Source organism: Carettochelys insculpta, chromosome 7 (genome assembly GCF_033958435.1).
Source record: "Carettochelys insculpta isolate YL-2023 chromosome 7, ASM3395843v1, whole genome shotgun sequence".
Classification (NCBI taxonomy): Eukaryota; Metazoa; Chordata; order Testudines; family Carettochelyidae; genus Carettochelys; species Carettochelys insculpta.
Window position 1 is genome coordinate 45,864,249 of NC_134143.1, and position 27,541 is coordinate 45,891,789.

General features: G+C 43.1%; 1 protein-coding gene across 3 annotated transcripts in view; it reads right to left on the reverse strand.

Annotated features, from left to right (window-relative positions):
- Positions 1 to 27,541, reverse strand: part of INPP5A (inositol polyphosphate-5-phosphatase A) — a 447,602-nt gene that overhangs the window by 299,346 nt on the left and 120,715 nt on the right. For all 3 annotated transcript variants that reach the window (XM_075000435.1, XM_075000433.1, XM_075000434.1), the window contains exon 2: positions 25,582 to 25,623. In XM_075000435.1, the coding sequence (XP_074856536.1) occupies positions 25,582 to 25,623 (42 nt within the window). The remainder of the gene's footprint in view (positions 1 to 25,581; positions 25,624 to 27,541) is intronic.

The following is a 27,541-nucleotide window of genomic DNA, read 5'->3' on the forward strand; positions in this document are numbered from 1 at the left end:
TGACTAAGGCTGCTGTCCTGGTCAGTTTCCCAGCTCTGCAAGTGGAGGCCAGCTGGGAACGAGGTGGCTGTCTGGTTCCGAGATCCCCGTCACTCTAGGAACTGGGAAAATCCTCCCGTCAGGGACACAGCTGTGAGTCAGGCTTCTGACCTGATGGAATGGGGAAACTGCTCCTCTCAGGGAAGGCAGCCTGACTCACAGCTGCCACCCTGACAAGAAACCGCTCCTGTCGGGGTGGCAAGAGTCATGCTGCTGCCCTGACAGGAGCAGCTTCCCTGCTTCTCTCAGGGGCAGCAGCCTGACTTGCAGCTGCCACCCCGACAAGAGTAGTTTCCTGCTCCTATCAGGGGTGGCAGTCACATTAACCCAAGACATGATCATCTTGGTTGCATGTATTTCAAGGGTTTACTGTATATCATGTCGCTTCCTTTTATTCAATTGGTGTACCCACGAGGCCTCATCTCCTTCTCAGTAACATTACCTTATTATTCTCCATCTTGCAACTGTGCATGTGAGTTTTTCCTTCTTAAGTATCTATATTAAACTTCTTCTCCATCAATCCACTCCTCCCACCCACCATAATCAGCCATTTGGCAATGCACAGAAGGATCTGGAAGGGAGATAGAGGACTGGGGGGACAGGGTGTGCTCAGGGGACCAGGGAAGAAGTGGGGAAAAGGCAGGGGGAGACTGAAGCTATGTCTACACTACACGATAAAGTTGAATTTAAGACAATTAGCTCAATGTTACAATGTCACAGTCTTCACGGTGAGGGAGGATAGGGCCTAAGGTGAAGTGGGGATGGTGACTCGGAGGAAGGAATAGGGTTCAGTCACAGCCTGGAGCAAAGCAGCAGTCTAAACACCTTCTAAGCACCGTGGCCACATGGCCTCACAGCTTCCTAGTAAGCCCTGAGCAGAAGCTGCAGCAGGGAGAGATCCCTCTCCCGGAAACCCGTCGCGGATTCTGGGCATAGCATGGAGCTGCCACGACCAGGGGAGAGAGGCCACTCCCTGTCAGACCATGCACGTAGCACTAAAGGTACAATGTTTGCACTTCTCCTGCCTTCTGGAACTTCACCCGTTCTCCAAGAGTTATCAAAAACAATTGTCGATGGATTAAAGATTGCTTCAGCTAGTCCCTCAAATACCTTAGGATGAATTTCATCAGACCTTGCTGATTCAGATACAACTAACTTGTCTTTACTTTTACTTTCCCTATTTCAGCTTGCATTCCTTCTCCGGGTAACACTAATTGTGTTGAGTATCTGGTCACTACTGACCTCTTTGGTGAAAACTGGAACAAAATGGGCATTAAAAACCCCAGCCAGGGTGACAAGAGAGGGTTGGACGGGGACATATATTCTCCCATGCCAAGAAGCCAGTCAGCTCTCCTGGGGGAGATTAGTGGGTGTCTGGCACCTGCAGTAGGATTCCAACCCTCCCCCGCCATCCCACCCTGCCCTGCCCACACTCACCACCATGAACAGAAGTAGTGGAGCAATGCAACCCCAGCTTTCTCTGCTCTCCCAGCATATCATTCAGGGGAGCAGTGGGACCGCCCCGCACTCACTGGTGGCATGCGGAGCAATGCCACTGGGGGAGCTGAGCAAACTGAGGCACCACTTCTCCACTTGAGTGCATGGGGGGAGAGCCAGAACCCTGCTCCCAGTGCTGGACTCCCGGCCCTGCTCTTCCTCCAGGCTGTATCACTTCGGGGAGGAACTCAGGGAAGAGGCAAAGTGGAGGCAGAGCACAGGCAGGGAACAGGAGGGGAGAGGGTGGAGCAGGGGTGGGGACAGTGTGGTCCCAGCCCTTCCCCAAGCCAAGAGAGATCATGTGGCCAGTGGCTCCATGTCTTCCCTCACCAGTCTCCCCAACCTCAGCCATCTTGTTGTCATCTGTTCTTGGCTCTCCTTTTCTGCTAAGAAGAAGACTGAAGGCTTTCTTTTCCTCCTTATGTCTTTAAATAACCTCCTCTTATTGCTTTTTATGTCCCTCGCTGATTTTGTTTCTGCTATTCTTGCGTACTCTTTAGGAATCTGTCTTTTTTTTTTTTAAATTTTCAAGTGTTTAAAGGGTTTGTAATGGAACCATATTGGCCTCAAACTATTCTTGCGATCTTTCTTTTGCATCAGGATACTTGGTAGCTGTGCCTTTAATACTGTGTCCTTGGAAAACAGTCTGCACTCCCAGAATCGATTTTGCCTTCAGATTTACCTATTAATTTTTGAGTTGGGTGAAGTCTGCTTTTCTGAAGCCACTGGCTTATCCCACTGCTCTTGCTCTTTCATGTCTTTAGAATCAGGACAGCTATCTTTTCGTGGTTACTTATACCTCAACTGCCTTCCACCTTCATATTCACTACCTGCTCCTCTTTGTTCATCAAAATTAAGTTTAAAATGGCTGGCTACTTCCTCCACTTCCTCAAACAAAAAGTTGTCCCCAACATACTCCAAGATATAACTTAAGTTTTGTATTTTGCCATATGAATTTTCCAAGACCTATCTGGGTAGTTAAAGTCCTCTGTTACTACCAGGTCCTGGGTTTTGGCAATTTCTCTTATTTCTCTTCAATAACTTGGAGACAAATTTTTAAGCAAATACAGCAAGCTTGCAAACAAAACCAATATTCACAACAGAACCCTTTTGTGATCTCTATTTGCTGTATTGACAGTAAACATGGACAGTAAAAAAGCCATTTAAAATTGAATTGGCATATGTTTTCTTTATTATAATATCTCTTTAATTATCTAGCTAATAAGCACTAATAAACTAGTGCAATAGAAGTAACATAAGCTATTTTAAATGCACTCCAGGCACCTGAATCATTTTTGACATCTAACCCTTCAATATTGAAAGAATGAGTAAAACTGCAGTCTTAGGAACTTATCGCTTCATAGTGCAGGATCAGCAAACTTTTTATGTAGGGCCTCACTTTTCGTCCCTGTAGTTAGCAAGGCCCTCCCAACATGTCTACTGGAATCTAAATGGACAGAAATGTTGGTTATGTTCATAAGGGAAAAAAAAAGTTTCAGCAGAAGAAATTTAAGTATGTAGAGTGTAAAAACGTTATTAATCAGTACACAAAGGTGAACTCATATATAAAAATCAAACATATTTCAAAAATTTTAATTAGATGGATAAGCCTGAAGCACAGTAGCTGATTGTGCTACGCCCCCCCCTTAAAAAATGTCATTACACCGAGGGGGCCTGCCCCCAATTTTCCACACCCCTGCATTCATGAAATGTTGCTCACGCTGTAATATACTGAGTACAAGCATTTGCTGTCTGACATTCACCACACTTTGCTACGGGAAACATTCTTCCAGTTCATGATCAGATTTATGAGGGCTTAAAAAGACAGTAAACATGCAGCTTAATACCTAAAATAGCGTAGAAGAGAGTTGGCAGAAAAGTATCATTGAATAAAATTCCTTCCAAGTTAAAGTATAAAAATAGTATTTGAATATTAACGTGAATTCCTCTAAAATACTAGGAAATTTCAGCTAGGAGCACACAGACTATGCTGTATTGCCTTTTATTAGGTCTCCATTATAATAAATGATAAATTTCTCCATTATAATGAATAACGAAGATTTCAAGTTTTAAACATTAATAGAAGTAAAGGCTAAAGGCCACTTAATGACACAGATGGCCCAATAAACCTTACATCTACATTTGCAAAAGCTTGATATCTGAGCAAAAGACATCTCAAGGATTTATTCTGACTTTCGACTGGTATGCACTAGCAGTAACTTTACTGAAATCAATTGGAATGTAATGGTGTAAAAGTGGAGTACATGAGATCAGAATCAGGACCCCAGATTTCTGAAGTAGGTAAAGAGAGTGCTTTTTTGTGCCATTAATTGCCAGTATTGAGTACCAGCACCTCGGCAGCCCCAGCCTTGGGACTGGCTAGGTAGAGGGGGCATGGAGCCAGCAGAGTAATGACCCCGGCTTTTTTTTGTAAAGCTCTGGATATAAGGAACCATAATGCAGGGGGTAGACCCCCAACTGCCGCCCTAAACCTTTCACAGGCACCCCATCAAAGCCAATTCTACCTGCTAGGTACACTTCATTAAATGAAAAAGGAAACCACAACAGATTTTCAAACTGCAAATAACAACATTCTTGGAAGACAGTTAATGTAAAAATAATAGATTGCAACTTTGCTATTTATTTAAATCTTTTATTTTTATGGACTCCCGGCAATACCCTGGTGGACCCCCAGGGGTCTGCAGACCCCAGGTTGGAAGCCCCACTGTTCTAAACTATCCCTGAATGTTGGTTATCTAACGTGCTCTTAAATATTTCCAGTGTTGAAGATTCCACAACCTCCCCAGGCAAGTTTTACCTGATGTCCACCCTAAACCTTTGTTGCTGCAATTTAAGCCAGTTGCTCTTTGTCCTAGCCTAAGAACAACACTGCTTCTCCCTCCTCCTTGTAACAACCTTTTACATATTTGAAAACGGTTATCACTCCTCGTCTCAATTTTCTCCTTTCCAGACTAAACAAACCCACTTTTTCCACCTTGCCTCACAGGTCACATTTTCTAGATCTTTAATCATTATAATTGCCACACTCAACCTTTTTGTCAAAAAGTCAGTCTAAAAGAAACCATCTCCCCTCTCTGACAAGGATACTTGCCCATTCTAGTTAAGCAAGGTGAAGGGCTGCAAATTTAACAAGGAATTATGGCAATCATTCTTTCACAACTTATTTCTAGGCAACAGAAGGTGTAATTCATTGCTTGATATACTATGTTCAAAAGAAATAGGTAGTAATAAAACTAAAATGTATTGTGACAGAGAGATAGCCATGTTGGTCTGTATTCTACCAAAACAAAAAAGCAGTTGATCTGAAGAAGTGGGATTGTCCCAAAGCTCATCACCTAATAAATTATTTTGTTAGTCTTTCAACTGCTACATGACTGCTTTTTTTGTTTTGATAAAATGTACTGTTATTGTCTAAATTTTCAAAGCAATCTATTTACATAGCACATACTAACATATAGTCAGAACTAGCAACAAGGAAAAAAAGGAGTTACTTATACAGGGCCATGGCCCAAAATATGAAAGCCTTGCATAACCTTTTAATATCAAAACCCATTTGCTTTCCCTAACCAACAAGCTCTCTAACCTCTCATGGCGGTAAGGTGAACTTGATTTGATGCTAAAATTTCTAGCCTGAGTTGCAGGAATGAGGTACATTCAGAATATGGGGTATAAATACCATTTCAAGCAATGATTCAGCAAATTCAGGATGATTTAAATACAGTTTGCTGTGAGTAGTCACAAAGTGAAAAGGGGAAGTGGAAACAATTTCTCAGACACCTTCCTACCCCTGTCACTGGACTCAAACACACTTTAAAAAAAAAGTCTATTTAGAAATTCTAATGACATGTCACTGAAATTATTGTCTGTTAGATATGGCATGCCAAGTCACAGCTTGTTGCTTTAGCATAACAGCACCAAAAAGACTGTATGTGGGCAACACATTTTCTTACTACTATAAACACAGGATACCACAAGTTTCCATGATGTCACTAACAGGGCTGGCTGCAGGCCCGTGTATGATAAAAGAACAGTTTTTTTGTTGGCTTTTTTTTTCCTATTCAGTCAGGCAGGCTGCCCTCAAGTCTTTTCCACTTGAGCTGAAGTCACTGAACCAAATGCAACTTAAGTGAAGCTCCCCTTAGAGAAACATTCATTTAAAATCCAAGAACCCCTAGGCTATGCTGCATTTATACAGTGGACAGCTACCTTCCTCTTCTCATGTAGAATCTGTGGCTCAACTCAAGGGTCTATCCAAAAAAAGACCAGTTTTAAACATCTGAGGCTTGTCAAACTTTGTAATGAAACCCTTCCACTAAAGTCTTTGAAAATAAGCAAATAAAACTAGATCTATGGTAACTGCTAAAGAATGTACCTTCTGAGATGCTGCTTTTGTCTTTCCCTCCAAATTTAAAACATACATACTAAGCACTATGGTCACCTGCCAGATGGATCAGAAAACCTGTCACATCTAAAAGAAATTTATTTCTTCTGTGTTGAGTAAAAACTTCCAGAAAAACCACGTGATTTCCAATGAATTTTCAATTTTTTTTGTTGCATATTACCAATTTTGTAAATACTGATCCAATGCAGATACAGGAAGTCCACATCTTATTACCAATAACATTTCTTCCAGACATGTGAGGTCCACCCATATAACAGGATTCCTCAGTTGTACTACTGGAGCTTACCATATTCCTCCTATTTTTTTCTTGCTTTGCCTTCTTAAGTCAGCAAAATAAGCTGGACATTTTGTGCAAATGATGGAACAGTCCAATTCGCATTTCTGAGGTTATCAATTTTTCAACTTTCTTGTTTCTCTTCCCTGTCAAATATATCGTTTCTCCCCATCCTTCTGACTTGGTTCTCCCTTAAGTTTGCCACACACATCTTACTCCCTGCTCCCAGTTCCCTACTTAAAGTGTCTGGGATTATAGTTCCATATATAAGAAAAAAGCCCAAATCTCTTGTCACCCTGGCTATGTCTACATTAGCCCCCTCCTTTCAGAAGGGGAGTGTAATGAGGGAGTTCGGAAGATGCTAATGAGGCACTGCCATGAATAGGCAGATGGGGCATTCGAAGTCCGGGAGGGTCCTTTTGAAAGGCTCCCATCTACATGGGCAGCATGCATTCTGAAAATGGCACTTCAGAACTCCCTCATTACCATGACCCTTCCGAAAGGAGGGGGCTAGCACAGACATAGCTCCTGTGTCTACATAACCTCTTCACATTTTCCCCTCCTCCCCAGTTTCTCCCCTCTTCTCGGCTACGTCTACACGTGCACCCAACTTCGAAATAGCTTATTTCGATGTTGCGACATCGAAATAGGCTATTTCGATGAATAACGTCTACACGTCCTCCAGGGCTGGCAACGTCGATGTTCAACTTCGACGTTGCTCAGCCCAACATCGAAATAGGCACAACGAGGGAACGTCTACACGGCAAAGTAGCACACATCGAAATAAGGGAGCCAGGCACAGCTGCAGACAGGGTCACGGGGCGGACTCAACAGCAAGCCGCTCCCTTAAAGGGCCCCTCCCAGACACACTTTCATTAAACAGTGCAAGATACACAGAGCCAACAACTAGTTGCAGACCCTGTATATGCAGCACGGACCCCCAGCTGCAGCAGCAGCAGCCAGAAGCCCTGGGCTAAGGGCTGCTGCCCACGGTGACCACAGAGCCCCGCAAGGGCTGGAGAGAGAGTATCTCTCAACCCCCCAGCTGATGGCCGCCATGGAGGACCCCGCTCTTTCGATGTTGCGGGACGCGGATCGTCTACACGTCCCTACTTCGATGTTGAACGTCGAAGTAGGGCGCTATTCCCATCCGCTCATGGGGTTAGCGACTTCGACGTCTCGCCGCCTAACGTCGATTTCAACTTCGAAATAGCGCCCAACACGTGTAGACGTGACGGGCGCTATTTCGAAGTTACTGCCGCTACTTCGAAGTAGCGTGCACGTGTAGACGCAGCCCTCATGTTCTTCTGTCTCTAGGTCTCCACTTTCCTTCTCTTGACTCTTCCCCAATTCTCTGATTCACCCACTGGAATTTCACCACATCTATGATTTGGCTCCCACTACATTCCCCTCCCCCATTATTTCTGGTTCCACCGATTCACTTCCTTTGAATTTCTCCACCCATGTACTCTCTCAGACTTACCACCTGCATAATCTTCAACATGTCCTCAGACAGAGATATGGCTAAAGCAACGATCTGCACAAGTGTTTTTCAAACGGACCAATTTGTTAGGCTCTCACTGAATTATGCCTCATTATCAAAGTGTTTCTATTTTATTTACTTTTCCACCCTAACCACATGTTCCATTCCATGAAACGTGTTGTACAACCTAGGCTGGCTTGCAAGAACATTTTCAAAATTATCTTGATCTCTCCAGATTCTGCTCAAGCTGCATGAACAGCACTCTCTTTAAACACTACACTTAAGACCTCTTGCAAGAGCTGCTGTACAACATTATATGTCTACATCTGTTTTCTAATGAACAGACTATCATGAAACATAGAGTAGCAGGATGTCATGTCAAACAGCTCAGACAGAAGTATAGTAAACTCTTTCATATCCAGCAGCCCTGGGACCAGGAAATTGCCAGATATTCAAATATTTTGGATAATGGAGAGGTATAGACAGCAATACGCAACACTAAGAAAAACAAGATTAGATATTAAGAAACAAACAGAATTGTAAGCAGAGTACTTTATTTACCAACAACAGTAGTACTGTACACTGTAAACTTTTACTGTAGTGGCTGTATTCATTGTTATTTACTTTCACTATACTGTACTTATAAAAAAAACACAACTAAAATCTATTTATGGTTAAAATGCTGGTTATTTGAGAGTTCCAGATGATAAAATGCCAGCTATGAAAGAGTTTACTGTAAATTGTATTGCACAGTAGTAACTAACCAAACCTGGAACGCCACCAGCTTGCTACTGCTTATTATACTACTGAGGCTACTTAAACAATATCCCTATTGCAACAGAGACTGCAGTCACTTGATGCAACGTACTGACTTTGATTCACACACAGCTCATTTAGTAGGTATAGTCTTACTTTGAGTGTTGACTGTCATGAAAATATTGGGTCATTCACGATGATTTCAATATGCCCTCTCTGAATATACTTCTGACATATCTATAAACATTCCATTCACATGACCTAATTCAATACTTGTAGTACAAAATGCAGTTAAAAGAGACTGCAGAGCAAGCTGCTATAAATGACAGTATAAAACCCAGAAACCAGATTAACAAATCCTAAAATGAGCTGTGGAATCACCTGAAATGCAAAAATGGATCTTGCATAACAAGTGATTCCCAAACCTGGCCCTGGTATCAACTGTGCATATATAGAAAATGTATCTTGTAGACCAGTGGTGGGCAACCTGTTGCCCACTGGAGTTCCATCTACAACTCACAGATCCTCTGGCTGCTCCCCTCGCCCACCTGGCTCTCATGCACCAGGGAACCAGACCCCCACACTTCCTTGCTTCCTCTCCCTCCCTTCTAGCACTTTTGGAGCCGCAAATAGCCTGATTCATGCTCTGTCCCCACTCTCGCCCTCCCTTTCAGAGCTGGAATGCCACAAACCAGCTGTTTGTGGTGGTCCAGCTCTGGGTGGGAGTGGGAGGAGTGAGGACAGAGCACAAATAGGGCAATTCAAGGCTCCACAAGTGCTGGGAGGGAGGGGGAGCTGCAGGTAAGTGTGGGGCTCCTGTGTGTGGGAGGCACATGTGGGGGACAAACTGGGGTGGCCCAGGGACCACATGTGGAACCCCAGTAGGCTGCAGGATGCTGTGGCCCAGTAAGGTGAAAGAGGGACAGGCGCTCATGCAGTCCACTTATTCCAACCTATTCCGGGTTGTCCATGCCCGTTGCATCAGTCTTTAATGCAACATGGGATGTCCTTCCCTTTCATTTCCTCTTAGATCTGTTGTGGTCTTTTCTATTTCTCCTTACCATTCCCCTGCTCGGATATTTCTGCATCACGCACCTCTTCCTTGCTCATGGATGCTTCTCTGTAGCTTGGTTCTCTTCTTTCCTGGCCATTATGTCCAATTGTGTGGTCGTCTTTTCCATTGAATATATTATTCCCATCACCTCATTCCCCACTCCCCTGCACATTTGTCTACCCCGATACCCTTGATTCCATCTTTTCTGTGCAGAAACAGTCTTTGCATAAGCAGTTATGCTTACTTCTCGTAATATTCAAATGGCTTCAGAGGCCTACAGTCTCTTCCTTGCAATAAAGAACTGAGCACCCACAGAAACTGGTGAAAACACTGAATATGAGCAGGCAACTCTCTGTGGTCTTCCAGCAAGAGTTCTGCTGAATCAATTTGTGATCCATTGATCTATGCCAATTCTCTTTTTGAGATATCACCATGATGGACTGTTTTAGAAAAAGACAGTATTTCATTATGTAAGCTCTGCTTTTAAAATCCATACTGCATTGCTACGTAACAGAACTGGTTGTGTTATGTATCATTTTTTCTATGAAAGGTTTGAAAGGGATATTGAATACGATACTCCAGTAAAAATAATATATGCTAAGAACACAGCACATCCACAAAAGCAAGTGATTAGAGGTTCTGATGTACCATGCCACAAAGTGCAAGTACTGTAACTGCAAGAACCAGAGATTTAACTTAGGAAGAACTGTCCAGACTCAGAAGTAGATCAGCAGATTCTCCTAGTTTATCAGTGGCTGTGCTCCAAATTCCTCACAGAAGGAAAAACAACTCAATGTGCTTTTTATGAATTACAATAAAAGTTATAACTATGCAAGAAATAAAAGGCCTTATTACTAAAGCTAAATAATATCAGTGAAACAAACTAGCTGCAAAATTGGTGTAAAATCATCAGTTCACACTAAGTCCTTATTTCTTAATTCTACAAGTGGAAATTAAAGAAGGCAGTTTGTTAGTTTAACTTTGAAATGGGATTAGATCAAACTATACTCTGGACCTTCTCATGTGTGGCTGGAGCATCCACATGGACACCAGTATGAAACAGGCTAATGTGGGGGAAGATGTAGAAATGAAATAAGTGTTTGGATAGAAAAGTTCATATATTTAGTTTTAGGGAATATTCTTAAGCACCTTGGATCTGACCTACATCTATTTCTTCCACATTCACAGAGTAGCTGTTTGCTATAAACTATAGTCACAAGCTATCCTCAAGATTTCTCTTTGAACCTGCATTCTGTGGGGGTTTTTTTCATATGTTTGAATTTGTCTTTATGCCAAGAAGATAATATTTACAAACAGATACGGTGTAATCACAAGTAAGGTGGACAGAAAGGAAAATTCTCAGACCAGCCTGAGAAATGGAATCAGGAGGATTCACACAGCACTGCCTGGAAATGCTATTTTACTATTAAAGGCCAACTACTATCAGTTATTGGAAAAATACAGAGATACCAATCTTGACTGTACCAAGATACTAATCCTAAGCGTAGCCACTAAGCATAACGTAACTACAGCATCGGACCCACACAGGAAAATTTCTTATAATGTCATGCTATTCAAGTATTAAAAGTATTTTCAAAATACAACCCCCCACCCCAAAAAAAACCCCATATGTCTACCACTAGATTAGTAAGTAAGTCACTTTGCTAACAAATCTTTTGGTATGACAGGGGCAAATCTTTCAGATAACTAAATGCTTCAGACTTTACATAAGGTATCAGTGAAAATAGCAAATCAAATACCAGATAGATATTTATTCTCAAAAATATTTCATGACATCATGAAAAAACAACAGACTTCAATTATTTCACTCTTATCAAAATATTTACCAAAAAGATATCAGACTCATTTAATTAACTTTTTAATATAGGCCAATTTCTTTATATAAACATTAAGAGAAGTAGTAATGGTGCAAAAGAAGTTGTAAAACTCCTACAAAAACAAAAAGTAAATGGGATGAATTCTGCACATGGTTATGCTTCCTACACAGACAATGCAAATCATAACACTAAAGGCTGTAGAGTCAGAAATATGTCTATCTATAGTGGCAACACACACACACACACACACACACACACAGAGAGAGTTTCTTATTGTTATTTTTATTTTGCTTTTTTGACATAATTTTGGTTGCTCTCTCTCTCTGAAAAAGAGGGGATAAACAGCAGTGAAGAGATAATTTATTTTTGGCAGTCTCAAGAACCCACAAAAAATAAATAAATCAGAGTGTGCTTAAAATAGCAAAGCAAAACAGCCAGCCACAAAGCTATATGTCTTCCAATTTGGAACTTAGCAGGGAAACTCTGCAAAGATATTTTCTCAGATGGCAGTCAATTAATTTAGCACATTGTCTTCCCTCCTTTCTCTGTCTGCACAATTAGTGCAAAAATACATCTGCATACAAAGGAGAGAGCTGTGACACACCAACCTCACGTATTCTGGTGTCCCAGCTGCACCATTTCAGTGCAAAGAACATGAAAGCTGGCTTACAAAGCAAGAAGGGGTAGAGATAAGATCACAGTCCCAAGAGAACCGTGTGGCCTCTCAATTTCCCCTCAGCCAACAATCCTCCCCCTCCACCCTAAACAAATTCTCTCTGGTCGAAGGTACTTCTTTTATAGCTCCCAGCAGAATCAACTGCCTTTAGCCAAGAAGACATACAGAGCAGCAACAGGCAACCACGGTTAGTGAGTGGGCCACATGAGCGGCGCTCCATCTCAGGGGGCTGCAAGATTGGAATCAGTCATGTGCTTTAACTGTGACCCCAAGTATAAGATTAAAAACATGAATACACAGCATGCTGAATGTTGAAAACAAGTAGAAATGCTTACATATTAATAGAAATCTCATCAAATTCAAACAATATAAAAACATTTAAAGTCAGTTTACAATACCAAATCCCTGCCCAGCTTCTTCCCCACCTCCTCTCCCAAGCACCACTCCCCTGTCCCTGCTTTCCCCATCTCTCTCAGCAAGCACTTCTGGAGAGACATGAATGGGCTGATTCATGCATCATCTCTGCTCCTCCCCCTCCCTCTTAGAGTGTGAACACTAGACATCAGCTGATTCGTGGTGTTCTGTGATGGAAGAGGGGTAGGTATGTGTGGGGCCCCAGTGCATGAGAGACATGGGGGATGGAGGTGTGGAGGGGCGGGGGGGAAGGTGCAGACCACACATAGAACCCCAATGGGCTCTATGTTGCCCACCAATGACCTATAGTCACTCACCCCAAAAGCAACAGATCTCACCATTTCCTCACTTTCATTAAAGGACCCCCATAAATTAATCCAACAGTGTAGATTTTACATTCCTGATGTTTTGCTTCAAGATTTAGAAATCAACCAGATCAGAGGTTTTTCTCTGTAGCTCCACCTCCCTTAGACCATGAGTTGCAACCACCAGTTTGGAAATCATCTATGTGAAATTTAGTTGCATTCTGACTTTCTGATAAACACAGGCACTTTATAACTAAGTGTTAACCATTTGCACCTTCAGGAAGTGTACAATTTTCCTCAACTCCTGCTTTGAGAATGAGGTAGCTGAGGGAGGACCATAAATTTTAACCACCTGGTGCAAATTTGGATGCATGGGCACTGTTTCAGCATTCTTCCATTGTGATAATGTATTTGGAAAGAGAGGAGTCCTTTAGTTTTTCAGGTCAAATAACAACTGGGCATCACTCTCCGCCTCAGCTTCCCCAAACAGAAGCAGCTAAAACTGTCTCATGTGTTGTTGGGTTTGGAAAGGGAAGGGTCAGGAGTCTGGGTTTTCAAGAGTGCTTCAGGAACCATGGGCACTGGACACACTGGCAGGCCCTGTCTTGTGGTCTCAAGCAAGGGAAGTGCAGTCTAAAAAATTACTGAACCTTTCCCAAAATTTTACCAAATAGTGCCAGCTTTACAAGCTTTTTAAAAGAGCAGTTCTGTAACATACAGCTAAGAGATGCCTACCTGACAGTAGGTTCAAAACTGACTGGGAACCCTTACTTGGAGATTAGTTTATCAACTGTTCACAGTCAAGCCTCAAGGTGCCTATTAAGCGGAGTCCCACAGGAATCTATTCTGTTTCTGATGCTATTCAGTATTGTCATAAATGATTTGGATAATGGTACATAAAGTGTGCAGATTAAGTTGGAAGAATTTGCAAGAGATCAGAATTCTAAAGGATATCGACAAACTGGAGAAATGGTCTGAAGTGTACAGGAGGAAATTTCATGAGCACAACAATAGCATAGTACCCATAGGAAGGTATACACAATTGCAAAAAAATACAAAATGGGCAATGAGTGCCCAGAAACAACTACTGAAGAAAAGGACTGGAGGATAAAAAAAAAATCACAGAATAAATATGAGTCAACAATGAGCCAATAATTCTTATAAAATAAGTGACTATCATTCTCTGATGTATCTGTACGGGTGCTGTAAGAAAGACACAAGAGAGAAGTTTCCCATTCAACACTGATGAGGCCTCAATTGGAGTATAGTGTCCAGTTTTGGGGACTGCACTTCAGGAAAGATGTGGACTATCTGAAAAAAGTCCAGAAGAGAGCAACAACAATTAAAGGTCTAGAAAACAAGGCCTACAAGAAAAGATTGAAAAACTGGATTTGATTAATCTTGAGAAGAAGGGACTAAGGTAAGCTATGGTAAGTCTTTGGTTATGAAGAGGACAGTGATTTCAATTGTTCTGCTTAATGTCCAAGGAAAGTACAAAAAGTCATCGGAAAGGCTGGTAACAGACTCTCCGGGCCCTGAGCAATGTCAAGAAGGCTCAGCTCTGAGCTTCCTGGAAGGGGAGGGGCCTCCAGCAGAAAGGAAAGAGTTAGAGGCAGCCAGCCATTAGCCCTGCCGGGACTGCATCTCCCTCAGTCAAACCTTCAGCACCACCCGAACTGCATCACGTGGGGTTCTGCAAAAAAGTAAAGGGCTTGGAACCCTGACTGCCACTGTGGCTGTGGTAGTGGTGGCATCACTGGGCCCCAGGGCAACTGACCCCCTTGTCCACATTTCCCTCCCCCCCCCCCCCCCCCCGTCAGCAGCCCTGGTCATGGGCTTAAAATGAAGCACTGGAAGGTTAAGGTTAGATATCTAGGGAGATCTTCTGTCCCATATGTGGTGGGATGGTCCCATATTTGGGACACCAAAAGGCCTCTCTACTTATTTTTAAAAGGAATTAACTGTCCCATATTTGGGCCCTCCCCCCCACCAACCTTTTCCACTACTTCTCTGTGCTTCCTTCTGACACATTCTGGGGTTCACACTGAAATCCCCCATTGTCCTGTATTCTCACAGCTTCAGGACTCTTTGGGGCTTGTCCTCCCCCGCTGCAGTGCAGGGCTTGTCTTCCCCCACCGCATGCAGTGCTCTGTCTTTCCCTGCTCCAATACAGGGCTCAAGAGGCCAGGGGGTGATTTAGGGGCCCCATTGCAGTGCAACCCCACTCAGGCCTGCACTGCCTCTCCTCCATCACAGTGCAGCCTCCACTGCACCATGCCATGGCCCCTGCACTGCCCACAAAGCCTTATGCTCCAATATATCTCTTAAGCTATAAGGTGCCATGGGACTTCTCATTGTTATAACAAAATTTTCTAATCACAAAATGAAAAAAATTAGAGGGGGCACTGCAGCACCCAAGGATCTATTCTGGGACCTGCAGAGTTCAGTGTATTTATAAATGATTTATAAAAGGGGATGAAGAGAGAAGGATGGAAATATTTGACAACCATTACTCAGACCTAACTGCAAAGAATTACAAACACTGGGTGATATGGTAACAAAATGGAAAATATAATCCAATGCTGATAAGTGCAAAATTAACACATGTAGTATGATGGAGGCCTAAGCCCATTCAGCACAGGCCTAGGTTTAGGCCTAAGGCCTAGCAACAGTGGACAAAACATGCCTAAAAGCAAAGCTAATCTGTGAGCAAGAGGAAGGCCTCTGCTGACAGAACTTGGCTCAGACAGCGCTGAGAGTACAAAGCATCAATTGGTAGTCAGCCCAGGGGCAAAGCAGTAATTGGTACAGTTTATAAGTTTAAATCACAGGGTACCAACAGCTCATTAAAAAAAGACCTAGGTACCTACTCCACACAGGTTCAGGAAAGTGTCTAAAATGACAGCATAATGGATAGGACCTTACCTAACCAAACCATGAGTTACAGGGAGATTGGTGGTAACCTGACAACACCACAGGGTGGCAACCTGATACCTCAGCAGCGAGGGTGCTTTGTTTGTACCAGTGTATAACGGGATGTCTTGCAGGGGATGTCTTTGTCTGACCTAGGGGGCAGTGGAATTCCCACTGATTGTGTCAGTCCATTACGGCAGGTACATATGTGCAGTGTATCAGTACACTGCACTATACTTAAAACAGTTATTTGTACCTTACCCAGCAATAAACCCTGGGCAGGTGCCCTCGATCCTTATCTAGTCTGTGGCTTTGGGAAACCTTGTGGGGTCTGCTGTGATTACTGGGCCCATATCATAGAAAACATACACACGCGCGTGCAGAGCCTTCTGGGTATCATGAAAAGAGCAAAGACCCATGAGAACATAACACCAGTAAATCCGCCACACTACAATATACATTTGGAAACATGCCAATTGTACATACAAAATAACAGGGTCTGAATTTGCTCTTGCTACTCAAGAATGACATCTTGGAGTCACTGTAAATAGTTCTCTGAGAGCTTCTACTCAATCTGCAGCAGCAATCAAAGATAACAGAATGCCAGGAATCACAGAACATACAATACTTTCACTACATCAGCCACTCAAACTGTGAAACTGTGGGATGGGCCTCCCAAGGGAAATGTAGGAATGCACCAAAGGAAGTACAAGTTGGGTGCCTTTTAAAAAAAAAAAAAGAGAGTGAGCAAGCGAGTTCTGCCTGTTAACCCTGGTTGTCTGAGGCTCATGCAGACGGGCCTTGCACACCAGGCAAGGAGAAGAAAGGGGGAAGCCAGAGCCCTGTGGCCCCAAAGCAGATAGCTGTGCACATCATGTGGCCCCAGACACTCCTTCCCCCTCTTCTTCAATTTCTCCCTGGGAGGCAGACCAATGGGGGCAGTCGGAGGGGAGCATCTCACTGAAGCCCGCCACACTGGACAGCATGCAGACTGTGAGGGGGCCAGCTAGAGGGGGCGCTCCTCCCTGGAACCTGCCCCCACTCCCAGACAGCCTGCACACTGGGGGAGACTGCTGGAGGGGAGGCTGAAGTGGGCAACTGAAGGGGGCAGCCTCTGAAGTCTGGCCTCGCCTGAGTGTCTGATGGAGCGAGGAGCCATCACAGGAACATCCCCCCACTCACAGGCTGCAGGGGAGGGTAAGCCTGCTGGAGGCTGGGGCCAGCTCGAAGAGCCTCCCAACCACAGGTTACATGCGGAATGGAGGCTGTTGCCAGAGCCTTGCTTCCATTTCATCAGTCTAAAGGCTGTAGGGGAGGGGGATCTGCAGGAGGAAGGGGCAGCCCCCACCACAGGGTCTGGTCCGCCCGCAAACAGCCTGAAGGCCACAGGGAGCACTGTGAGGAGAGGGCAGCTACCTAGGCACCCCACCAAACAAGCTGCAGGATGGAGAGGGCTGCAGGACGTTGGGGGTAGCCCCCAAAGCACCGCACCCCCATGCCAGTGGAGGCCGAGAGTGGGGGCAGCTGGAGGCTGGGGTCCCACAGACTGCTACAACACTGCCAACAGCCGCAGGCTGGGACAGCCACTACCACAAGCAAAGACCCCAGAAAAAAAAAACTGCATGTCTTGGGAGCAGCAGCAGGCTGGGGCTACCCCCAGAATGTTACACCCTTCCCAGAGGCTGCAGACCAGGGAGGACAGCTAGAGGCCAGGCCTGCCCGCAGAACCTCAGCCCCCACCCATCAAGCACACAGCCCCAGATCCTTCCTTCCCAGGAATGCTGTCCCAGGATGGGGAATGCAGTCCCAGGCCCCTGTGGAGGAGTCGATGGCCAACGAGCACTGCCCTGACCCCCTGGGAAGAGCTGTTACTGTGGGCGGCCCTGGTACCCCCCCAAAACACACCTCCCAGCCCCCATCTGATCCTTGCCTCCCACCAACTCTGTACCCTAAGCCATCCATTCCCCTGCCCTCCTCACACATGAACCCTCAACTCCAACCTTCATTTTTCCTCATTTTTGGAAAATACAGTAAAAAATTATCTGGCATACCTGGGGAACAGGGATTGCTGGATAATCAAATCTGCCAATTAGTTGAGTAGGGCCATTGGCCTCACCCAGCAGACCCTGCTGGAGGGGGACTGCACTGCTGCTCAGGGGAGCTGCTCCCACTCAGCTGGTTATTTGAACATTAGAACATAAGAATGGCCTTCACTGGGTCAGACCAAAGGTTCATCTAGCCCAGCATCCTGTCTGCCAACAGTGGCCAGTACCAGGTGCCCCAGAGGGGGTGGACCAAAGACAATGATCAAGCGACTTGTGTCCTGCCATCCATCTCCAGACTCTGACAAACAGAGGCCAAGGACACCATTCCTACCCCCTGGCTAACAGCCTTTTATGGACCTAACCTCCGTGAATTTGTCTAGCTCTTCTTTAAATTCTCTTATAGTCCTAGCCTTCAAAGGCTGCCTATGCACTATGTGAAAAAGAACTTTCTTTTATTAGTTTTAAACCTGTTACCCATTAATTTAATTTGGTGTCCTCTAGTTCTTATATTATGGGAATGAGTAAATAACTTTTCTTTATTCACGCTCTCCACAGCACTCACGATTTTATATACCTCTATCTTATCCCCCCCACCAGTCTCCGTAACATCTCCTCGTATGCGACCAATTCCAAACCACTAATAATTTTAGTTGCCCTTTTCTGAACCTTTCCTAATGCCAAAATATCCTTTTTGAGGTCAGGAGACCACATTTGTACACAGTATTCAAGATGTGGGTGTACCATAGTTTTATAGAGGGAAAGTAAAATATTCTTTGTCTTATTTTCTATCCTTTTCTCAATAGTTCCTAACATCTTATTTGTTTTTTTGACTGTTGGTGCACACTGTGTGGATGTTTCCAGAGAACTACCCATGATAACCCCAAGATCTCTTTCCTGATTAGTTGTAGCTAAATTAGCCCCCATCATATTGAATGTATACTTGGGGTAATTTTTTCCAATATGCATTACTTTACACTTTTCCACATTAAATTTCATTTACCATTTTGTTACCCAATCACTCAGTTTGGCGAGATCTTTTTGAAGTTCTTCACAGTCTGTTTTTGTCTTGACTATTTTGAACAGGTTAGTATCATCCACAAACTTTACCACATCAACACTTACCCTTTCTCTAGATCATTTATGAATAAATTGAATAGGATTGTCCCTAGGACTGACCCTTGGGAACACCACTCACTACCCTGCTCCATTCAGGAAATTTACCATTTATTCATACCCTTTGTTTCCCGTCTTTTAACCAGTTCTCAATCCATGAAAGGATCTTCCCTCTTATCCTCTGACAACCTCAATTACACAAGAGCATTTAGTGAGGGACTTCGTCAAAGGCTTTCTGGAAATCTAAGTGTGCTATATCTACTGGATCCCCCTTGTCTGTATGTTTGTTAACCTCCCCTTGAAAGAATTCTAGTAGATTAGTAAGACATGATTTCCCTTTACAGAAATCATCCTGACTTTTGCGCAACAAATTACGTTCTTCTACATGTCTGACAATCTTATTCTTTACTATTTTTTCCAACTAATTTGTCCAGTACTGATGTTAGACTTACTGGTCTGAATTGCCAGGGTAGCCTCTAGAACCCTTTTTAAATATTGCTGTTATGTTAGCTGTCTTCCAGACCTTTGGTACAGAAGCTGACTGAAAGGATAGGTTATGAATCACAGTTAACAATTCCACAATTTCACATTTGAGTTCTTTCAGAACACTTGAGTGAATGCCATCTGTTCCCAGTGATTTGTTATTGTTAAGTTTTTCTATTTGTTCCAAAACCTTCTCTAATGACAGTTCCATCTGCGACTGTTCCTCAGAGTCATCACCGACAAAGGTTGGTGCAGGTTTGGGAATCTCCCTAACATGCTCAGCTGTGAAGACTGAAGCAAACAAATCATTTAGTCTCTCCACAATGGCTTTATCATCCTTGATTGCTCTTTTTGTATCCTGATTGTCTAGGGGACCCACTGGTTGTTTAGCAGGCTCTCTGCTTCTAATGTACTTAAAAACATTTTGCTATTACTTTTTGAGGTTTTGGCTAGCTGTTCCTCAAAATCTTTTTTTACACTTAATTTGGCAGTGTTTATGTTCCTTCTTATTTACGTCACTAGAATCCACTTTTTAAAAGATGCCTTTTTATCTTTCTTTGCTTCTTTTACATGGTTAAGCCCTGGTGGGCTTAGATCTCTTTTTAGATCTCTACGTTGTTTAATTTGGAGTATACATTTAAGTTGGGCGTCTATTATGATGTCCTTGAAAATTTTCCATGCAGCTTGTAGGGATTCTACTCTAATCACTGTACCTTTTAATTTCTGTTTAACTAACCCTCTCATTTTTCTGTAATTCCCCTTTTTGAAATGTGCCAGAGTGTTGGACTGCTGAGGTGTTCTTCTCACCACAGGAATGTTAAATGTTATTATATTATGATCACTATTCTCAAGTGCTCCACTCAGAACTATATCAAGAATTGCCTCTCCCCTGGTGGGTTCCTCTATTAGCTGCTCCAAGAAGCAGTCATTTAAAGCATTGATAAATTTTCTCTCTCTGTCTTGTCCTGAGGTGACATGCACCCACTCACTACGGGGATAACTGAAATCCCCTATTATTTATTGTTTTGTTTGTGTTTTATTTTGATAGCCTCTCTAGTCTCCCTTAACATTTCAATGTCACTATCGTTTGCCTGCTCAGGTGATCAATAATATATCCCTACTGCTGTCCTCTTATTACAGAAAGGAATTACTATCCATAGTGATTCTATGGAACATTTTGATTCATTTAAGATTTTTACTTCATATGATTCTACAAAATCTTTCACATACAGTGCCACTCCACCACCCGCATGACCTATTCTGTCCCTCCGATATGTTTTATATCCTGCTATGATTGTGTCCCATTGAGTGTCCTCATTCCACCAGGTTTCTGTGATGCCTAGTATCTCCTCCTTTAATATGAGGTACTCTAGTTCACCCACCTTATTAGTTAGACTTCTAGCATTTGTGTAGAAGCACTTTAAAAAATTGCCACTGTTTATTTGTCTGCGCTGCCCTGATGTACTAGACTCTTTTATATGTGAGTGTTTCCTGTCTGATCTGGTGCATATTATATCTCCCCTCCTCTCTCTCTGACTAAAACCTAGAGAATCTCCATCAATGGACTGTCCTCTAAGAGAGGAGCCAGATAACATGGCTCTTACTGTACTACCATAGAACCTGAAAACAGCACGTAGATTTTTCATTTATGTTCAGAAAAATTACTTCAGTTGAAGAGCTGAGCAACACCTGGTACCTCTGCTAGCCTGTGATAATTAGCACAATGGAGTGATGAGAAACGTTAAAACAAATTATTAAAATGTATTACCAAAATTACTCTAAGAGATGACAAAATGAGGTTCTGTTTCCTCATGGGCATGACTTTCTAGAAATAGATGAAAATAAGAATACAGATTGCCAGACTAGAGAGGGTCACTCTCCCATCTGGTAACATCTGCAATCTGCCATGATTTTAGTTAGTTAAGCGACCACATATCGTGAGCATGGCCAAGTCCCATAAAGTCTGTCTACAGCGACCAGTCCTGGCTCTCAGTGTTCTATGCTGTTATTTAGTTTTAATTTACCCCTAAATGTCTCCTAGGAGCACAGTAAGCAGTAGAAGAGTTGGTAACGCTGCTAGACAGTACTGACCTGCCATGGTTCAGCAAAGTCTCTTGCTCAGGACCAATCTGATCCCAAGGGTAGCGGTTCAACCTGTAGTAATTTCTCCGTTTTGTTTTTTTTTTTTTGACAACGCTTGAAGTGTGTACTGAAGAAACATTTACCTCCAGTTGTCAAAGGTTAAGCAAAGCATGTTGACAAGTATATATGCAAATTGAATTCCTCAGGAGTGGAAAAAGTGTGGTCTGTGGTTATCTGGGCTTCAGGTTTACAAAGAAGTGTTAAAAACCTGACACTAAAATAATTTTCCAGTACTGCTGATTAATATAGTCATGAAGAATATTCCAAAAGCAAGCAAACATTTAAAAATGAAAAGAATAGAATTGTTGGCATCAATACTAATGTGTTATCAATTTGCATATTCCATGACTTTTTATTGCATTAGCGCCTAGATGCCTCATCTAAACCAATTCTTCTAGGCACTGTGCAAACACTCCCTGCTTCAAAAAGCTTTTAGATAGTTTCATTATGCTACATCTCATTAGAATTACAAATACACTCCAAACAGTAGCCCAACTAAACACAATAAAAGTAAGCCTCTTCAAACAACTGTACTGCACTCTTCTTCAGAATTCTCTCGGCAGTCTCGCTGTTCCACAGCGATATTCATAAGTAAGCCAATTTAGAGAATTTTAGTGAAATACATGGAAGTGGGAGAGAAACTGCTGTAAAAATATTGCACTCCATAAAAAAATTTAAATGTAGGTTTTTCTAAAGGAGGAAAGTCTGATTCAAAGGATGTAGAAGCATTTGCAAAAAATAAAAGTTATATTAAGTTCTTACTAGCACAACCTCATCATGTAAATAATTCTGTCTAAGCTTTTAGAATCAGATAAACATTATATCGTGACAATTTAAAATTAGGAAATTCAGCATTGATTTTTCTACTATTTACGTTCTGTACAAAGTCTCTGAGTTCCTTCTGATGCCCCAGCAGCTTCCAAACCACCTTCCAAGGACACTCCTTTTTGGTATCCACTTGGGATATTATTCAGCAATTTTAATGTTTTATCAATGCTACCTAAGGAAAGTTTGAAGCAAGAAGCAGAATGTTTGAAACGCCATAGGACTATCAGCACATTTAAAAGATGACACCTATGTTCTATATTGTGCTCATTGGCACACTTCGTAACAACTACGAAAAGGTGAAAATGAACAAGCCGTAGGCTCTATTACAGTAAACTGTTTTATCCGGTATTCGTTCAACTGGAACTCTCAAATAACTGGCATAAACATGACGGTGCACAACTGAGCATACAAGCAACACCTCACCCTTCAGGGCCTGCTGGATCACTGCACACCCTGCCACTGCTGGAGGAGCTCCAAGCCTTCCCTGGCCAAGCTCAGGGCTAGAGCTGCCAGTGGAGCTCTGTGCCCCTGCCCATTCCCAGGCCCAGTAGCCTTCCCCCTGGCTAGCTCCCTGGGGCTGAAACTGCCAGTGGGGTAGCTGGCTCCCAGCCATGGGGCTGGCAGGGTCCTCCACCACCACCAGGGATCCCAGAGCTGTGCCTCCCTCTCCCCTCCACCAGGGATCCTGCAGCTGTTTTCTGTTTGAACATCCGGCAACCTACTCGTCCCAGGGTCACTGGAAATGAAAGAGTTCACTGCCCCAGGTCACAACCAGTCCCACCCTAGGTCACAACCCAAACTCTTGCACATCCTCCTACACCCAGTCTCCTGTCCCAAGTCACAACCCCCTCCTCTCCTAGGTTCCAAGTCAAACTCCTGCATTCCCAACCCCTGCCCAGCTCAAAGCCACCTCCACTCAAACTCCTTCCCAGACCCCCACACCCCTTCCTGTACCCCAGGCACTTACCAAGCTTCCTTCTGCATCCAACCTCCTTCCCAACCCTCACACCTCCGCTGTCACCCCAGCAAAAATTATTGCCCACCCTTGCACTACAGCAGTGAAGGTATGGGAATCCTTTCCAGTCTAAGTAGATCCAACTCACTTAACTAACACACACACACACACACGTACGTTGAACCTCTCTAGTCCAGCACCCTCAGGACCTGACTGGTGCTGAATGAGAGAATTTCCAGGACCATGGGAAGTCAATATTGTCCTGCAGCATTACTAACACCTCCACTGCTCACTGACCTCTCTGAAAACATTTAGGGGTAAATTACAGCTAAACAACAGCACAGAGCACAGAGCCAGGATTGTTAGCTGGAAACAAATTTTATGGGACTACAGAAACGTGACCATAGCCATGATAAGTGGTCATCTGGCTAACTAAAATCATGTCAGATTACAGATGTTGCCAGACTAGAGAGGTTCTGCACATGCGCACAAAACACAGACACACATGCAAATGCTTTAACAATCAAGAAATCTTAATTCCTCCTAAATACAGGTTAATATACAGTATATTTGTGGGTCTTAATGCTGAATCCTACCTAGGATATGGAACTCATAGATTCCTAGGAGAAAGCCCTAGGCTCAGGGGTTTTCAAATGTCATTGCACCGCAATCCCCTTGAGAGAGAAAAAAAAAAATTACCAATCACTCATAACTGGCTTATGGAAGTGGGGGATCAAGGCTGAGTCTGCCCAACAGGGTCATCCTGAGGGACTAGTGGGACCCCAGGCAACCTGGCCCCCTCCTCACCTTGACCCCAGACCCCTCTCCAACCAGCCTGGCCAGAGATTACTTGGTGCAAGGGGTGGATAGCAGATGGCAGCAGATTACCTCCCTCTGGCTTCCCACCCCTCTCTGCCCTCACCACATGGCACTGCACTATGCCCTTCCATCCCACTGAGCTCCACTTCTTTTCAGGCAGCTGGATGCTTCCAGCTGCCCATGGAGAAGCGAGGCTCAGTGGGCCAGGAGGCAGCAGTGGAGCACCACATGGTGCATGCAGGGGAGGAAGGCCAAGGAAAGGAGATCCACCTTGCAGCTGCTGCTGCCAACTCCTGCCCATGCTGCCTGCGCCTTGCCCCATACAATCGTCTCCCTTCCATCCATAGGATGGGTGGGTAGGTAGGTGGGTTAGCTGCCACAGGGGCCCCAAAAGCAAAAGGACTGGGGTGGCTGCCCCACTTCATCCTATGGACAAGACAGCTCTGCTGCCTGAGTCCTACCCTTCTGGGCTGGGGGGCCAAAGCCGAAGCCCCAGCAGTTGGTGTGGGGCCTCCAAAGCTCAAGGGCTTCAGCCCCAGGCAAGGGGTCTTATCTGATTCCTGTGATTTAGGACTGAAGCTCTTGGGCTTTTGCCCTGGGCATTGGGGCTCAGGATTCAGCTTTGGCCTCATACCCCAACATTTCTGATGGGAGTCCTGGCAACCCCTTTAAAGGAAAGTTACGATCCCATTTGTGGTTCTGACCCGCAGTTTGAAAACTGGTGTCCCACGAATTGAAACAATAATTGTTACGTTCTGCATTCATGATTTTAACAATGGCACCATTCCTTCTTCAGTATCCTCCACTTCTAAAGGAACTACAAAGTACACACACATCTCAAGAATTCATAACAAAAACAAAAGATGTCTTTATAAACCTAGGGATGCTTCACAACAATTCATATCACCAGCAGATAAGAACATGAAAGGGATTACAGTAAACTTGCAAATTTTAGTGCTCCCTGTCCTCAGTGACAGATAGGAAAAAATAACAGCTGTAAAACATACTGAAGAATTTTTGAGCTCATCATGCTGTTCCTTGAATATGAAACAAAGAATGTAGGTTTTATTACTGAGATTTAATACATAATGCCTTATTGTTGAGCAGTTAACTAATTTATTTTTGCTGCATATACTCCAACAATAAAAATGAGACACTGCTAGAGTCCTTTCCCAAGAACTGCATAAACACGATCTGCCAGCAATCATGGGATGAAATATGTTTACTTAAGAAACAAACAGGTATTGACTTTACTACAGTGTTTACTGAAGCCATGCTTTTACATGTTTGTTTCATACTGTAAGATCTTTGGAGATGGGCTCTCTTAAATGCATTCTTTATGTTTTTATTTAAACATTCTGACACGAGTCTTTTTGCTTTTTAATGTAAACGGCTTATGGTTATCAGTTCAACAAAGAAAAATTCTTTACATAAAAATAGCTCACTGTTAACTATACTATACAATAGAATAATATTATACAATGTAAACGTTTAGTACTTCATGTGGAATCTCTCTTATCATACCTGATAAAATTCCCGAAGCCAATTCTTCTGTAAGTTTTCTGGCTGGAAAATAAAATACAAAAACCCATTAAAATGGAAGAAAAGCACTTTGTAAAAGAATATCTCAATACCCAGTGATTTCCTTAATTGACTCAAATCGAGAGATTTTCTGATTTAAAAAAAAAATACGAGCAAGTCCCTACTAGAACTCAAACACTCAGAAATCTCCTTTTTCATTTTGTGCCTCTCTTGTCAAGATCACACCAATGAGCACTGTAAACATATAAGGTGAAAAAAAGATAATCCAAAACCACTTCATATGTGGCCTCTGCAAGAGTGTAGGAAGTGTTCATATTTCACCTTAACACACTGAAAATACTAATAAATCTCAATTCTGCAAAAATCCATACCCTCAGAAAACCATCATCCAGTATAGATGGTCCAGCTCTCACATGGAACCCGCCAGGAAAAGGCAAAAGAGAAGGACCTAGGACAACGTGGAGAAAATCTACTGAGACAGAAGGACAACAACTGGAGTACTCCTGGAGCCAGCTAGAAGTTTTATCCCAAGACAGAGTGAAGTGCAGGAGACTCAGAGATGACCTATGCTCCACGCAGAGTATAAGGGTTTAGTAGTAGTAGAAGACAACTGTTTTTAATTTATTCATTTACGGTACTTATGAATTAATTGAATGTAAAAACAATGTAAATTGATTAAATCTAATCTTTCACACATTTGAGATCACGGCTTCAAGTGGCATACAGAACTATACTGAGCTATTGTAGCACTGATTTAAAAATGACTGTTTTCTATGGTTCAAGTTTATTGGAATGCCATTCAAAGACAGGCATTGAAAAAGTACACAGGCTCACAATAACTAAAAAGAGCTGTAGATTGGAACCGTTTCAGGTGTAAAGCAATTTTGGTAAATTCTACCTCTGGCTCTACTAAGATTTGAAAAGAAGTTCTTTCAGGGCAGGGATTGTCAGTTTATTCTTTGTACAGTGCGTTGCACAGTTGGGCCATGAGGCATCTTGGCAGAATAATAATAAAAATAATAAATAATAATTTAGAAATAGCAAAATGCTGCTCTTTAAAAGAAAAAAAATTCAAAAGATAATTTTTAGATTACCCTTTAAGTGTAAGGGTATAGCTAGTTATTCAAATCCCTGCACTTTCCCAAACATGTAACCCTCTGAAATGAACTATGGAAGTACCATTGTTAACAGATCTGCACATAGCATCTAATGGAAGATACAGTTGTTTAATCTCTGGAATCTGCGCTGCACTTGAATAGGGCATTTCTTGTAATGTTGGTGGGGAGAAGAGTAGCAGGGGGTCCACAGGTTCCCAGGCAAGTTGGGGTGGAGGGAGGGTCTGAAGGAAAGGGCAGCACTGGTGAGGCAGGACTAGCCCTCTGCACCCCCCACACCTCACAACTGTGTGGTGCTCTGGCAGTGATTCAAAGGACCTGGGATTCCAGCTGTCACCTTTGCTGCAGTACCAGCAGCAGCCAGGAGCCCAGGGCCCTTTTGAATCACTGGGCCATGGAGCAACTGCCACCTTTGCCTCCCCCGTGGTATGTAGTACAGAGGTGAGTGAGTGAAAAGTCGAAAAGATCTGAGCACACGGCTTTTACTGAAAGGCGTAACACAAAATAATGATGGTGCTTCTTTTGGTATGTAAGAAATTTCTGTTGTGCTGGATTCTGTTTCAAGTAGTATACTTACACTCCTAAATAACATTAAGAATATTTTAGTCTTCTTTAATTTGTACTGATGGTTTATTAAACGAAGACCTCCATACTTCTGCCACAACTGGCTAAAAATTGCACACAGTACAAGAACAGAGAAATTTTTCATGAAAATGTTTGTTCCCCTCTACAGCACAAAATCTGAAATTCAGAAAACTTACATAATAGCTCATAAAAATGGAGTGAACTTTTAGCAGGTTTGTAAAAAAATGTGTAACTTTCTTTCT